At 32.4% G+C, this 14,158-nt stretch overlaps 4 protein-coding genes across 5 annotated transcripts; 2 read left to right on the forward strand and 2 right to left on the reverse strand.

The window, feature by feature from the left end:
• Window positions 1-81: 81 nt before the first annotated feature.
• On the forward strand, window positions 82-3,964 carry LOC145038456 (serine/threonine-protein kinase VIK-like). Of its 2 annotated transcripts, XM_078986815.1 has the most exons (13): window positions 82-218; window positions 304-390; window positions 1,092-1,331; window positions 1,437-1,511; window positions 1,598-1,678; window positions 1,778-1,875; window positions 1,971-2,091; window positions 2,203-2,282; window positions 2,369-2,431; window positions 2,564-2,676; window positions 2,762-2,847; window positions 3,114-3,232; window positions 3,685-3,964. In XM_078986815.1, the coding sequence occupies exons 2-13, from the start codon at window positions 364-366 to the stop codon at window positions 3,821-3,823; spliced, it is 1,242 nt and encodes a 413-aa protein (XP_078842941.1). In that variant the 5' UTR covers window positions 82-218; window positions 304-363; the 3' UTR covers window positions 3,824-3,964. The 2 variants fall into 2 exon arrangements, with proteins under 2 accessions (XP_078842941.1, XP_078842942.1); XM_078986816.1 differs by having other exon boundaries at window positions 82-390; window positions 1,781-1,875.
• A 698-nt stretch (window positions 3,965-4,662) lies between these two features.
• Window positions 4,663-6,757, forward strand: PYRD (Cytidine/deoxycytidylate deaminase family protein). The gene is made up of 3 exons (XM_078989873.1): window positions 4,663-5,308; window positions 5,392-5,690; window positions 5,987-6,757. The coding sequence occupies exons 1-3, from the start codon at window positions 4,901-4,903 to the stop codon at window positions 6,564-6,566; spliced, it is 1,287 nt and encodes a 428-aa protein (XP_078845999.1). The 5' UTR covers window positions 4,663-4,900; the 3' UTR covers window positions 6,567-6,757.
• Window positions 6,758-6,788: 31 nt separating this feature from the next.
• On the reverse strand, window positions 6,789-8,700 carry LOC145041717 (voltage-dependent chloride channel 1, chloroplastic-like). Its single transcript, XM_078989874.1, has 4 exons — window positions 7,928-8,700; window positions 7,677-7,844; window positions 7,397-7,603; window positions 6,789-7,116 (listed from the first exon to the last, which is right to left on the reverse strand). Exons 1-4 carry the CDS (start codon window positions 8,570-8,572, stop codon window positions 6,883-6,885), a joined length of 1,254 nt encoding a protein of 417 aa, XP_078846000.1. The 5' UTR covers window positions 8,573-8,700; the 3' UTR covers window positions 6,789-6,882.
• A 1,021-nt stretch (window positions 8,701-9,721) lies between these two features.
• On the reverse strand, window positions 9,722-10,939 carry LOC145041718 (uncharacterized). Its single transcript, XM_078989875.1, has 2 exons — window positions 10,701-10,939; window positions 9,722-10,130 (listed from the first exon to the last, which is right to left on the reverse strand). Exons 1-2 carry the CDS (start codon window positions 10,812-10,814, stop codon window positions 10,011-10,013), a joined length of 234 nt encoding a protein of 77 aa, XP_078846001.1. The 5' UTR covers window positions 10,815-10,939; the 3' UTR covers window positions 9,722-10,010.
• Window positions 10,940-14,158: the final 3,219 nt, after the last annotated feature.

The raw sequence follows: 14,158 nt of genomic DNA on the forward strand, positions 1-14,158 counted from the left end.
AAAAGAAATTAATAAAATAGAATTTCAATTTAACAATTCCACACGCCAGCTAATTGAATCTCTAATTCCAAGTTCGTAGAATAAAGTCGAATTGCGTCAAAATTCTCCCCCAATTTTCCCACCAAAATATCAATTTCATTTGCTCGTGAGAATGTTCCCCACCAATCAACCATGGCGAAACACACTATGTTTTTCTTCTTACCCTTTTCCATTTCTTGGTAAATCAGTATTTTATTTGTTCTTATTTGTCTATTCCTTAATCTCATCGGCCATAAAATTATGTGGGTTTATAAATCTTGATAGCAAATCGTCACACAGTTTCGTTCCAACCTTCAACAACAGAATCTTGGAACCAGAGTTGCCATGGATGCTTCATCATCACCTAGTTATGTGAGTTATTAGTGTTTTAATTTGATTTCAGTATCTATCAACTTATGATATGTGTTTGTGTATGTAAGTGATTGAACTGTAAAACGTGTGTTCTGGTGAAAATTTGGTAAAGATGTGATCTGGGTATTTGTAATAATCATTTTATTTCCTAAGTCATCAAGCGTTGAGATAAAGTTTGAATCTTGTGGTGAAGCAATTCATTTTTGTGGATCCCAAATGATATGTTCAAATAATTTATTTGTTTGAAGTATTTAATCAGATTGTCGATCTCTATTTTGCATAATTCAAGACAGCATTTTTGCTTTTATCCATTCCTACATTCTATTTTTTTAGGATTTCTGATGGTTACTCGTTTGACCAATTAAAGTCAAAGCAAGTCCACAATATTGACTTTTTGGTTGATTTTTAAATGTCTTATTTGTTTGAAGAAATGTTTAATTCTACAAGAGTATGCAAACCCACAATTTGTGCAAGTTGGGAGATTTAGGGGAAAAATCTTATTGAGACGGGTACTTTAAAAGATCTACCTAATTATAGCAATTGAAAATTTCCTTGTATTTAGATACTATAATTGGATAGATTTTTCAAAGCATGATCCTATAACAGAAAGAAATCAAAGTAGGTTGCTATAATAAACAAATAAATGAAAATACATTGCTGTTTTTTTTTCCATAGGTTTGATGAATTTCATATTCATGTAGGAGCAAATGCAAGTGCAAAAGTCGGACTCAGATGGGCCATATCGCCTTCTATATTGTTCGGGTAAAGGCAACAAATGGGGAGTGATGCAAGAGCTTGAAAAAGGAGTAGAACCGAATGTAGGAGATTATGATAGAAGAACAGCACTTCACTTAGCTGCTTGTGAAGGATGCACCGAAATCATTCTCTTACTTCTTGAAAAAGGAGCTGATGTCAACTCTACCGACCGTTGGGGTCGCACGGTAATTTTTCATATTTTTAATATGTATCAGACACTTTACAAAAAGTGTCTGATACATAGTGTGCCTGATACAGAGATATATCTAAAATTCACTTTTGGTATGCAGCCACTTTCGGATGCACGTAGCTTAGGTCACTTGGAAATATGTAAAATCCTTGAGGCACATGGAGGACTTGATCCGGTAATCTATGTTTGACCCTCAAGCCAAACCTATTACTTTTACAAATTCAATATTAATTCATTTCACTTAAAGTATCTTTTCTATAGGTTGGACTCGATTCCCAAACTCCGTGTTACCAAATTCATTACACAGAAGTTCGAATGAAGGAATCAATTCTTATTGGCGAAGTAAATACTTTATATTTTATAAGAAAAAAAATAAAATCTTGAAGCAATCTTTTATTAAAGGAACTTCATAACCCGCGTGTCAACAATGTCACATGACAGCAGGGTGCGTATGGTGAAGTTTATAAAGTAAAATGGCGTGGCACAGAAGTCGCTGCTAAAACAATCCGGTCTTCAATTGCATCAAGCGAAACTGTGAGGTGAGTTTTGACCAAACAAAAGTCAAACCTAGTACTTTTCGAATCGAGAATTTAGTCCGTTTGAGTTTGACCCTCGAAAGTCAAACATGTTGCAGGAAAGCGTTTTTGAAAGAACTTGAGTTATGGCAAACGTTGCGACACCCAAACATAGTGCAGTTTCTTGGTGTCTTGAAAGACTCGGATCGCTTGATATTCCTAACTGAGTATTTAAAAAATGTTAGTCTTTTTGTTTATGATGTGTATTTGACTATTTGTATTAGTACCCTTTCCAGTTCTTTTCTTTTATATATGGGCTTTGATATTTGTTTATAATTTGGAATTTTGTAGGGAAGTTTGTATGACATTCTAAAGAAGAAAGGAAGACTTGATTCGATGACTGCTGTCTCTTATGCTTTGGATATTGCAAGGTATTTCATTTCATCTTCAATGTTATCATCAAACTTTTCTCGAGTCATTGAAGAATTTATATGAAAACTTGAGTTACATTGTGCAGGGGTATGAATTATCTTCATCACCATAAACCTCATGCTATAATACACAGGGATTTGACCCCAAGGTATATATGTAATGTATGCATTCATTGTTGTTAGAAAAAACAAGGGAGGTCAAAATCAAATAATGGGTCAAGATTTTTTTTTCTTCAAGTTTTAGACTTCCGAAATGAAATGATGATTTCTTCATATTTTAGAAATGTATTGCAAGATGAAGCGGGGCGTCTTAAAGTGACAGACTTTGGGTTGAGCAAAATTGCACAGGAGAAAGATGTTTATGGTTACAAAATGACTGGAGGAACTGGATCATGTATGAAAATGTACCACTTTTATTACAATAAAAGCAATAATAAAGTTTCATGAAATCGTATTGATTTTATGATCTTTTTTTTTAGATCGGTATATGGCTCCTGAAGTATATCGGCGAGAATCTTATGGCAAGAGTGTTGATGTTTTCTCGTTTGCTTTGATTGTTCATGAAGTAAGTTCTAGTGATCACTTCTCATATATGTTTCGACTTTTATGGTCAAACTAGTCAATCTTTGAATTCAAGATTTGGTTTGAGTTTTTGTTACTTGAACAATAAAGTTGAAATCATCTTGAAATGACTAATAATTGAAAATGATTTTGAATCTTCAAACACAAAATTAATCAATGATACATTTGGACAACTTTTTTGCTTTTGTTATGTGACTTGAAAACTTAAAAGAATTCAAATTAAAATGTTGCATCTATATGTGGGATTAGATGTTTCAAGGAGGACCATCAAATAGAGAAGAACCACCCGAGCATGTGGCGGATAAACGAGCATACGAGGACTCGAGGCCGCCTTTATCTTCATATTTGTATCCGGAGCCTGTAAGGATGTAAGTTACTTACTCTGTATGTATTAAGTCGTTCTTTCTATATTTGTAAATACTCCTATAGCTTACCAGATTAAGTCATGTTTCCTCATTAAATTAATAACATATACAGATATACTAAATATTCATATGCGGAAGCCAAAAGTCTTGATTCCTCCCTCCCTTTTGAAATTGAGTTATTTGGCTTTTTAAGGTCAAACAAAGTTTATAAACTTAAAAAATTGATACGAATCTTTAAAATGTTTATGTATTCGGATAAATAGATTAAACACCCATAACAAGTACTATAAACAAGTATAGCAATAGAACGATGTTGGTGTTGAATTCCTAACAAAAATCTTGTCATATATGAACTTGAAAGTTATAGATTTGACTTATTAAGTCAAAGTATCTTGAAAAGAATATTTGACTCTTTCTAATTTATGTTTTTTATTTTTATTTTTAAATGGGGACAGGCTTCTTAAAAGATGTTGGCACCGCAATCCTGACGTGAGGCCAAAGTTTGAAGACATAATAACAGAACTGGAGAAGATTTTGGAGAATGAAGAAAGTAAGGTGGGCATTAGGTTTTGCTCTTGCTTTGTCATCGTATGAAAGCTGAGTTGTTACTTGTTACACTTACACAAATATACGTATATGTATGCAGTATATATGCATACTTTTGTATGTTCTTCATGTCAGTTTATTGCGTTGGTATATATTATGATATGTTACGTGAAATATGATGTGGAGTATGAGAATATGAAATGCATTAGTTCATCTAACTAGATGACTATTGCTTGTATTTATAAATAAAGTTGTTTCTTTTTTATTCCATAGCTACCATTGAAACGTTGAAAATTACTTTTAGAATGCCTAAATTTGTATACAAACTAAAATTGATGTTAGTGTGGCTATATTTGCTTTCCATAACTATATTCAAATAAATTACATAAAAAGCCTATTGTATGAAAGTTAAAATTCTATAAAAGACAGTATTGTATGAAAGTTTGATTATTATTTAATTTTTAAATTGATTATTAGCAATCCAATCCGACCCAATTTTTCTATTAAAAATACTAATTTCTCTATCTTCCAAACAATCCAATTTTTCAACGTAAACCAATATTTATTTAATAAATATAATTTATGTTTATGTTTTACTCTATTAAAAACAATTATAAATATTAAAAGATAATTATTTATTTAAAAGTTATTTTAATCTTACAAATCATCAAGATTTTTAAATTAAAATTTGGATATTGATGATTAATGGTAGCTAATTACAAAATCAAAAAAGTTTATAAGTAAAGAGTTGAGAATGAAAATGAAAATATAGAAACTTTTTCTTTTAAAAAAATGATTAAAATAATCTTAGTTTATTAAAATGAAATTAATTTTATTCTAAAAAATATTTAATCCACCATTTTATATCTTGAATGCAGCACAGAAAATCGTAAGAGAAAATTGGGTGAGCAAAGCCGGGCTGTGGGCATGAACCAGGCCACGAGAAATAATCTATTATTTTTCTTCTTCTTTGAATTTGTTGAGGGCATGGACTAGGCCATCTTCAACCTTGACTCACTTCTAATGCACTATCGAGTTTGAGATTCAAAACCTTTTTAATCTCTAAATCGGGTGACATCGTCCTGGACTTCAAATTCACAAGTTGTTGCTGTTGGGGTTTTCATAATGTATGCCCAAACACTTCCAATTTCAAATTATAATCTCAATCCCACAAAAACCTCATCTTCGTTTCGCTGCTTAAACCCTAACCCACCTTCAACCCAGTTTGTTAAAGTTCAATCCTTTTCGAATTACAGATTCGGGCTATGTAATTCAACCAGAAGGGTATCTGATTCATCAAACAATATGAGGAGACACGTTGGATTAGGTGGGAGTACATGTGAAGAAGCGTCACTAGGGGAAGATGATAAGAAAGATAATGACGATGGATTTTATATAAGAAGATGTGTGGAGCTTGCTAGAAAAGCTATTGGGCATACAAGCCCTAATCCCATGGTTGGTTGTGTTATCGTTAAAGATGGGAAAATCATTGGTGAAGGATTTCATCCCAAAGCTGGGCAACCTCATGCTGAGGTACTTACTTTAATATTTGCTATTTCTGCTTCTAACTTTCACATATATGATATACGACTTACTTCTTTTATTCCATTTCACAGGTTTTTGCTTTAAGGGATGCTGGGGAATTGGCAGAGAACTCAACTGCATATGTGAGTTTAGAACCATGTAATCACTTTGGAAGAACTCCTCCATGTTCTGAAGCACTAATCAAAGCAAAAGTGAAAAAGGTGGTGGTGGGAATGGTTGATCCAAATCCAATTGTTGCCTCAAGGGGCGTTGCTAAATTGCAAGATGCAGGAATTGATGTAACAGTTGGTGTTGAAGAAGAACTCTGCAAAAAGCTTAATGAGGCATGGATACATCAAATGAAAACTGGGAACCCTTTTGTTACATTAAGGTAAGTTTTATTTTGAGGTCGTTAAGTATTGTATGGATAAGTGATGTTTCAAAGAGTATTTGAGAAAATAAGTCTCATTTTCATGTCTCTTTATGTAACATAAAGAAACACCTATATATAGCTTACTAGATAAATCCTATATACAAAGTTTGTTTTCTTAACCGAATAAACAGTCTGAATAAGACAAAATCTTACACTACAACAAACAATATTCACAATATTCATCAGTTTTAACAATTAAACAAACAAAAGCAACAATTCAAATAAGTACATAACAATGTCTTGATGAAATACAGATACTCTCTCACTATCGATGGTGGTCTCTCAGATGATCTTGGGGAAGAATCCATGGAGGCTGGTGGATACTACTCAAGGCTATTACAAGAACACGATGCAGTTGTGCTTTCTTCAAAATCATTAAAAAAGTATTCAGTTCCTGAATCCAAAGAACCCAAATCAAACCAACCTTTGCGAGTTATAATTGCAAAAGATCCAAATCAAGTGATTCAGATTGAAGAATCAGCTTCAAAGGTGGTCATATTCACGGATCAACAGACAGGAGTGGGATCTGAAAAGGGGATCGAGACACGGGTTTTTGATGAATTGAAGTTAGGGACAATCTTGGAGCATTGTAAAGGTGAAGGACTGTGCAGTGTGTTGCTGGATTTAAGAGGGGGTATTGTTGACTTTGAGGAGATTTTGAAGGGGGTCGAGGGAAATTTGGTGCAGAAGTTGGTGGTGGAAGTTTTGCCAATTTGGGGTGGGAACAAAGAAGCTACCTCCCTTGAGGCTATAAAGATTGGCCAAAAAGCAGGCTTGAACAAGTTTGAACCCAAAATAGTGGGCAAAAGTGTAATATTGGAGGGTTACTTTTGATACAAGCATCAGACTCTGCAAAATGCAAGAAATTGAAATTGGGAGATTATAACCTCGAATGGATGACTTGTTGACTAGTTTAATTGACAAGTGATTGTTGATTTAACAATCTTGTTTGTATTGGTTTTTGATTTTTGATTATTGGCATCCGACTTTAAATAATTTGCTAATGTATTACACGAAATTATGGACTTGTTTCTCCTATAAACAGATATAGCTATATATACAGATGCAATAATAATGGAAGATAAACATCTACAGTATTAGACATCGCCTTTTAAAACATATCATTCCTCGTGTAAATATAAAAGATACGTCAATTGTCTATACTATTTGAGGAATTATTAGGCCAAATACTTTGTCCACCTCCTGAAGCTGGGTGCCCATTTGCTGTGTGTTTTCTAGAAGAAACAGCATCCTTAATTTTGGTGTTAAGTAATTTTCGAATCTTTTTCTCACTTTTTAATGTTTCTTGAACATTGTCATAAACCAGTTTGCATAGCTCATCCAGAGCAAGCATCGGAAATGGTTCTTCAATCAGAACCCCCACCTACAAATACAAATATAAAAATTAAAAACAAGCTTCTCAAATTTCAAGGCTAAGTTTGACTTTAAAGGTCAAACCTAGTGATTTTGAAAGTACAAAAATGGTAATACTATGTGTAGTATGTACAATTCAACACCTAGATTGGTATGCGTCTAATGCTTACTACAAACCCAATCTTTTTCTTAATAGCTTTTGGAAAAAGGTACAAAATTTGTATAGAAACTGAAGTTTGGAAAATGGGGGGTTTGATTTCAAAAGTCAAGGCTTTTAAGGGAAAACAAACCTCTTCGATGCAGAATAGAGAAGCAGCGCTGATGAAAGTAGCGGGGACTACAATCCAGTGACAATCGTCCCACAGAATTATTGGAAGGGTGAGATGCCATAGAACAAGAAATCTTGAAGTCAAACGAGTGTAGGAAACAGGGATAGGTATGCTTGTGATTTGTTCACAAACACCAATTCCTTCATGGAAACACGTAACTTTTGATTCCTGAAACGTAATCCACAACCAAGATTTTACTTCTGAGCTCAAAGTTACGAGTTTGAAACATTTAAAGACTTACTAGCGTGGTTAGTGTTGATGATTCCAAATTCAGCAACTTGAGACTTTGAGAGATGAATTGGATAATGCAACGTGGACGATGATTTGAACTCAGAACTAGATCTAAATCATTATCCTCAAGAAGATTCTTGAGGTCTCCTCCTATGTCGGATCCATGAATCAAATGGCACTGCATTGAATTTAACTACAAAAGGTCAGCACACAGATATCTCTAAATTGGAAGCATTATTGTTGGATTTAAAGATGACAAACCTTAAGAGCAATCGGGAACGCCAGAATATACTGCAAAAGCGCTGTTTTTAACACAGAATCTGTCTCCACACTAACAATCACTTGTCGAGCGAAGTCATTTGTCCCTGAAATCACCTTCGTCCAAGCCTTCCTCCCTTCCTCAAACCTTGAATACGAAGCTTCCGTCCTGAAAACTAACAAAAGCGCCAACGCCGGAGCTGTCAACTGGTAAGGCAAAGAAGAAGCCCTCAAAATCGGGAAAAATTCCGGCAACAAATCCCAAAACACCGCCGTGTTGTAACTCGCAACCACCACAGCCACCGTCGTGAAGGCAATAACCGGTGGGACTAACGATAAAACCACCCTAGAACTCAGACTTGACAGCAGATGCCTGAGATGTCTCAAAGAGCTTCTGTGTTCAACCCAATCTTCGTATTTGTAAAGTTGCCTCTTCTGTTTCAAACGACTCTCTTGTATTGCATCGGCCCAATCGGGTATTACTCGAAGAATTGAGATTAGGTTTATGGGTGCTGGAGGAGAGGGTGGATTAGGGTTTCGAGAACAGAGGATTTTGGAGGGTTTTAATGGGATTTTGAAGGGTGTCCATGGAGGGAATTGTGAAGAAGATGATGGTGCGATGCGAAATGAAGATTTTGGTGTGGCCATGGAGGGAAATTACAGTTATGTGAATGAGGGAAAGCAGAGGGAGGGGACATTGTTTGGGAGCTTCTCTGAAGTGAAGAGTGGAGAGGTTTTTAGTGAGGGAGAGAGAAAGTGGATGGTTGTTTGACAGGTATGTGAATGAGGTTTTTTCAAATATTTAATATTAATTTATAAATAAATATTCTGGGTAAAAGATAGGGTTAAAAATATTAAGTCTGAAAAATACTACAAAACTCAACCATATTTATCTTTTACACAAGTTATAAAATACTCGTTATATAATAAAAGATGCACTTTTATAATAATCAATTTAAGAAAAAAAAATCTTTTTATTTATTTATTTTGGATGATGACAAGTATCATTAAATTTAATTTAAATTGGATTAGGATATTAAATTTATGCATATCATAATCCTAACTAGATAGAAACAAAAGGTAAAAGAATATTTAATTTCCCCTATAGAAAATCGAAAATCAATTGGTTTGTAAATAATTGGTTTAGGTGGTTATTCAAAATTATTGATCTTGACAAATATCAAAATCAAAGGCTAGGTTCAAGGAAAGGCTTACATGTGGATATAATGCTTCGGGGAGTTGAATATTACAAATTATTTAGCTATTTTAAAATTATCGTTGTGTCATGTAATTTTATTCCCAAAAATATAATATAGCTTTTTTATAACATAATATAAATAGAAATGAAAGATCAAAATTTCATTAAATAACAACTAAAAGATTTAAAGTAGATGTCCGAATGTAAAAATGTTTACCAATACAAATATAATCAACGTCATCTTAAATAGTTAGCAACATAAGTGGGGTTTCACGACAAAATATTATCAACAAAAGTTTAGGGACCATAGATGTACCAAAAAAATCTAGAGAAACCAGATGTGAACAAATAATTCGATGACAGATTCAATCTAAACCCAAAAATCAAATATATTGCTCTCTTTTTTTGTGCTCATCAAGCCCCTTGTATTGTCTCTTTTTACCACAAATGGCGCATTATCGATTCGCATTACAAAGAAGAAATCAATTTACAATTAGATCCATTTTCCATAGACAAAAAACGCACAAGCAAACCCAAAACCCTCATAGAATCCATATACACAAATTATACACAAAAATCCCAAGCCTACAGAATCAAGATACACGAAAAGTAAAATGTAATAACACTAGCATATGAAAGATACATACATGAGGTTAAAACTGCAAATAAAGTCCAAGAGAAAAGAGACTACATACAAATAAAAACACCAAATATCAAACAAACAAAGAAGAAAGAAAGTTCCTAATCTTTATGAGAGCTATTTGGGAGTGGTTTTTTTCCTCTATAGTATTTCCTTTGTATTTTACAAAAGAAAAATGAATCAGATAGTCAAGATTCACATTCTAAAGGTCAACCAAAGGCAAAAACATCACAAAAGAACCTAAAAGATCATGAACGTTTCTCTGATGTAGTATCAGGGGTCGGCTTTTTGGGTTCTTGAATTCCTTGTTTAGATCCAAAGATGAATCTCTTCACTGATTGTTCTGCAGATTGTATTCTATTCTTGATCTATTATTTGCAGTGCAAAATGAGATGTGTTAGGATTGACAGCAACATGAAAACAATTTCAAGAAATGAAATAATAGAACATTTGGAGATCATCATATAATGATTAAAAAACGCACAAGATACCATGAACAAGATAAGCATCTAAAGATTAAAAACCCACATTTAGAGATATCATCAGATAAACCTAATAACATTGACAGTTGCTAACCAGATTACAATTAGACAAGCCGTGTTACAATCTAGTAGTTTTGGGGTTTAAAAGACTATAAACATCGGCCCCAATTTTGTAATTTGAGAGAGAGACCGGGTTAGGATTATGAAAACCAAAAGTCGAATTTGATTATCGAATAAGGGATAATTGCAATGACGAAAACATAACCAAAATTACAATATCAGCAACGAGGAAATCACCATGGAAGCGATGAACAATCTCGATATGTAAGTAGAAGTTTACCTTGACACACCGCAACAAGCGAAATACAACTAATTAAACTAAAATCGAGAACCAGAAATTTACCGAAAAAACCCTAGATTAAGTCAAAGAACAGTAAACTGTATTGAAAAGCTTACGGGATCAAGAACATTAGGTTCGGGGCCATAATCAGCAGTTAGTAGGAAATAACCGGCAGTAACCGTCGCCACCATTGTTGTTCTCCTCACCAACTTGTCAGTGCTCGGATTCATAGTCGAAAACTTTGAAAGATGAGAAAGTGAAGTTAACGAGAAACAGGTAATTCACTGAAGTTTCTGGATTTTCCAAATTGGGGAAACCTTTGCAGTGTATTATGTAGAAGTCCAATTGCACACACAGACACAGGGTACATTTTTGGTGGTTAACTAATTAACTTCGACTGAAATTTTATTACCGCTGTTGAAAAAATTCGCGATTTACTTTTGACAAAATTTTGTTTAAAAATTGGTATGTTAAGGATCATAATACTAAGAATGTTTTTTTTTTTTTCCATAACTTGTACAATTTGTATTTCTAGTTTACTAGGATAAAATAAATATCGTTAAAATATATGAAAAGACATTCTGTATATCCTAATCATTTCATCAATATACCTGATTATTTTATTACTTTATTATTTAATCATTACATTATTATTATCTAAACTTTCTTTCACATTTTATTTATTATTTTATGATACTCAAGTGAAAATTTACCAACTTTATTATCAGCTAAATTTTATTTCAAGCTTATTTTGTATTAGATAAATAAAACAAAATAACATTATTTTTTTCATAAGATAATAATCCAAATATGATTATAAGAAATATATATTTGTAATGAATTGTTCTCAATCTTTTTTCGCTTAAATTCAAATAATTTTTAGAGAAAATTACAAAATAATTCAATCCCTTAATTACTTTGTAGAAAATAGCCAAAAAAACCCAAATTATAAAAAATAGTCATCAAAATCGCAAATGGATTAAGCTCATCTATGATTTTAACATTCCATTTGCGAACGTATTTAGTGATTTGTACGTTCGCATGTGGTTTTTTTAGTTTTTTCTTTTTTTTCCATATAAATACCTACAACCTTAGACTAAGATTGTAAGATCCCGATTTCCAGTTATGAGATTTATTTCATTTTTGTATGTTTTCCTCTAAAACACGACGTGTTGTGTGTGTGTGGGAGGGGGGGGGGGGGGTTGTCTATAGTCGAGTTTTGATGCCTTTCAAGATTTTGCACCCTATATAATCTCCTTAAGTCCTAAATGATACTTTTTTATCAGCCTCCAAACCCCCCCCCCCCCCCCCCCCCCCATATCAACCCTTAAGAACCCTAATCATCTTTCCCTTTCATTTGTGAGCTAGTGTGGTGTTTTTGGAACCAAAGAAGAAAGAAGTTGGAAGAAGGAAGTAAGAATCCAACAAGCAACCCTCATCTTTCAATTTGGCACTCTACTGGACCTTTGTAAGTGTCCAATATCCAATTTTTATTTCTCTATGTTGCTAGATCTTAAGTTGTGTCCCTTTTATTGTTGTTCTTGAGTGAGAGAATGGTTGGATTTCATAAAGTTAGCAACTTTATGAATCTCCAGGTCTAAGTGATCTTGTAAAGTCTTGGATCTGGGCTATAGTCGAGTTTTGATGCCTTGCATGGAGAGTATGCTAGGGATGAGCATCGGAACCGGGTACCCGCTTTTGGAACCGGAAACGCCTCAGAACTGCCGGTTCTGAAACTGGAACTGCCTTAAGCGGTTCCGGTTCCAATTCTCATTTTTTCGGAAACGCTACCCGTTGGGTACCCGCCGAAACCGGTTTGTCTATATATATATATATATATATATATATATATATATATATATATATATATATATATATATATATATATATATATAGAGAGAGAGAGAGAGAGAGAGAGAGTCAAGATCAAATAATAAGGAAATTTTTGGCAGGAAGGTAAGAAGTTTTTTTTCTACATATTTTTTTGACGAACAAAATAAATGAATCACTAGATGATTCATTTCTAAGATAATTCACAAGAAAAAATTCTCAAAAAAACATCTTTATGATTCATTTATACAATGATTTTGTTGTTATTCACTAAAATTATCATAAAAATGAATTTTTTCTTAATTTACTTAAAAATGAATCATAAAGATGTTTTTTTGAGAATTTTTTTTGTGAATCATCTTAGAAATGAATCATCTAGTGATTCATTTATTTTGTTCGTAAAAAAAATATGTAGAAAAAAAAACTTCTTACCTTCCTACCAAAAAAAATTTCTTACCGGATCTATATATATATATATATATATATATATATATATATATATATATATATATATATATATATATATATATATATGGGAAAAGTGAATATACCCTTAATGGTATATAAGTTTGGGTACCCAAACTCACCATACTACGTTAGGGTACCCAAACTCACCATACTACGTTATTTTGTATCATATATAAATTGTAATTGTCCAATATTCTTATAATCCATCTTCTAACTTGATTTACTTTCAAGATTTTCATAAATTTCACATTTATCTTCATATACATAATTTTCATTTTTAACTATAATATATAGCCTAGTAGGTGTTCGACAAAAAGATGTGATTTAAGAGAAATATAATAGTGAAAATTTGAAAATCTTGGAATCAAATCAAGTAAGGACTTAAAGTTTAAGAACTTTATAATGAATTTATCAAACAAAACGATGTATTACGGTGGGTTTGGGTACCTAAGCTTATATACCCTTAAGGGTATATTCACTTTTCCATATATATATATATATATATATATATATATATATATATATATATATATATATATATATATATATATATATATATATATATATATAGAGTGAGAGAGAGAGAGAGAGGAGGGTTCAATTGAGAAAAAAAAGTTAAGAATGGGGAATCATTCTCAGCCACTCATTTATTTTTACCGCAAAAGCCTCCGTCGTACCAGCAGAAATGGGAAAAGAATAGACATCTGTTTTCCAACAAAACATGTTTCCTTAAACTATGCTAATCATTACCTTAATATATACAAAAACATAGTTTTTTTGTTTTTTTTTATTATTTTTAAGAAGCTATTTTTATCGAAAAATGATTTTAAATATACCAAAATTCATGATTTTTTATTCTCTACAAATAGACATCCATACTGATATAGTTTTAAGATAAAATATTTTTTTTTATATTTTCAGTTATTGTTATTCATAAGTGAATAAAAATGAATCAGGTTTTACTACAGTGATCTTGTAAAGGTTGTTATCATATTTACAGGTTTTCAACCGTGTCTTTTTATACTTGAATAAAATGAGTGGCTGAGAATGATTCCCTCATTCTCAACCTTTTTTATTTTCTCAATTGAACCCACCTCTATATATATATTAGTATTTCATATAAATATGTATATATTAGTATTTCATATAAATATGTGTGTGTTACTTAGACCGGTTTAGAATATATATTGGTCCGATTCTATCCCTCTTTGATCTGAATTGATTCGATTTGGATCGAACTAAGTTGCGATTTTATCGATAAAAGTTAACAAAGTTA

This window comes from Lactuca saligna, chromosome 4, assembly GCF_052625555.1.
Source record: "Lactuca saligna cultivar CGN05327 chromosome 4, ASM5262555v1, whole genome shotgun sequence".
NCBI classification, from domain to species: Eukaryota; Viridiplantae; Streptophyta; class Magnoliopsida; order Asterales; family Asteraceae; genus Lactuca; species Lactuca saligna.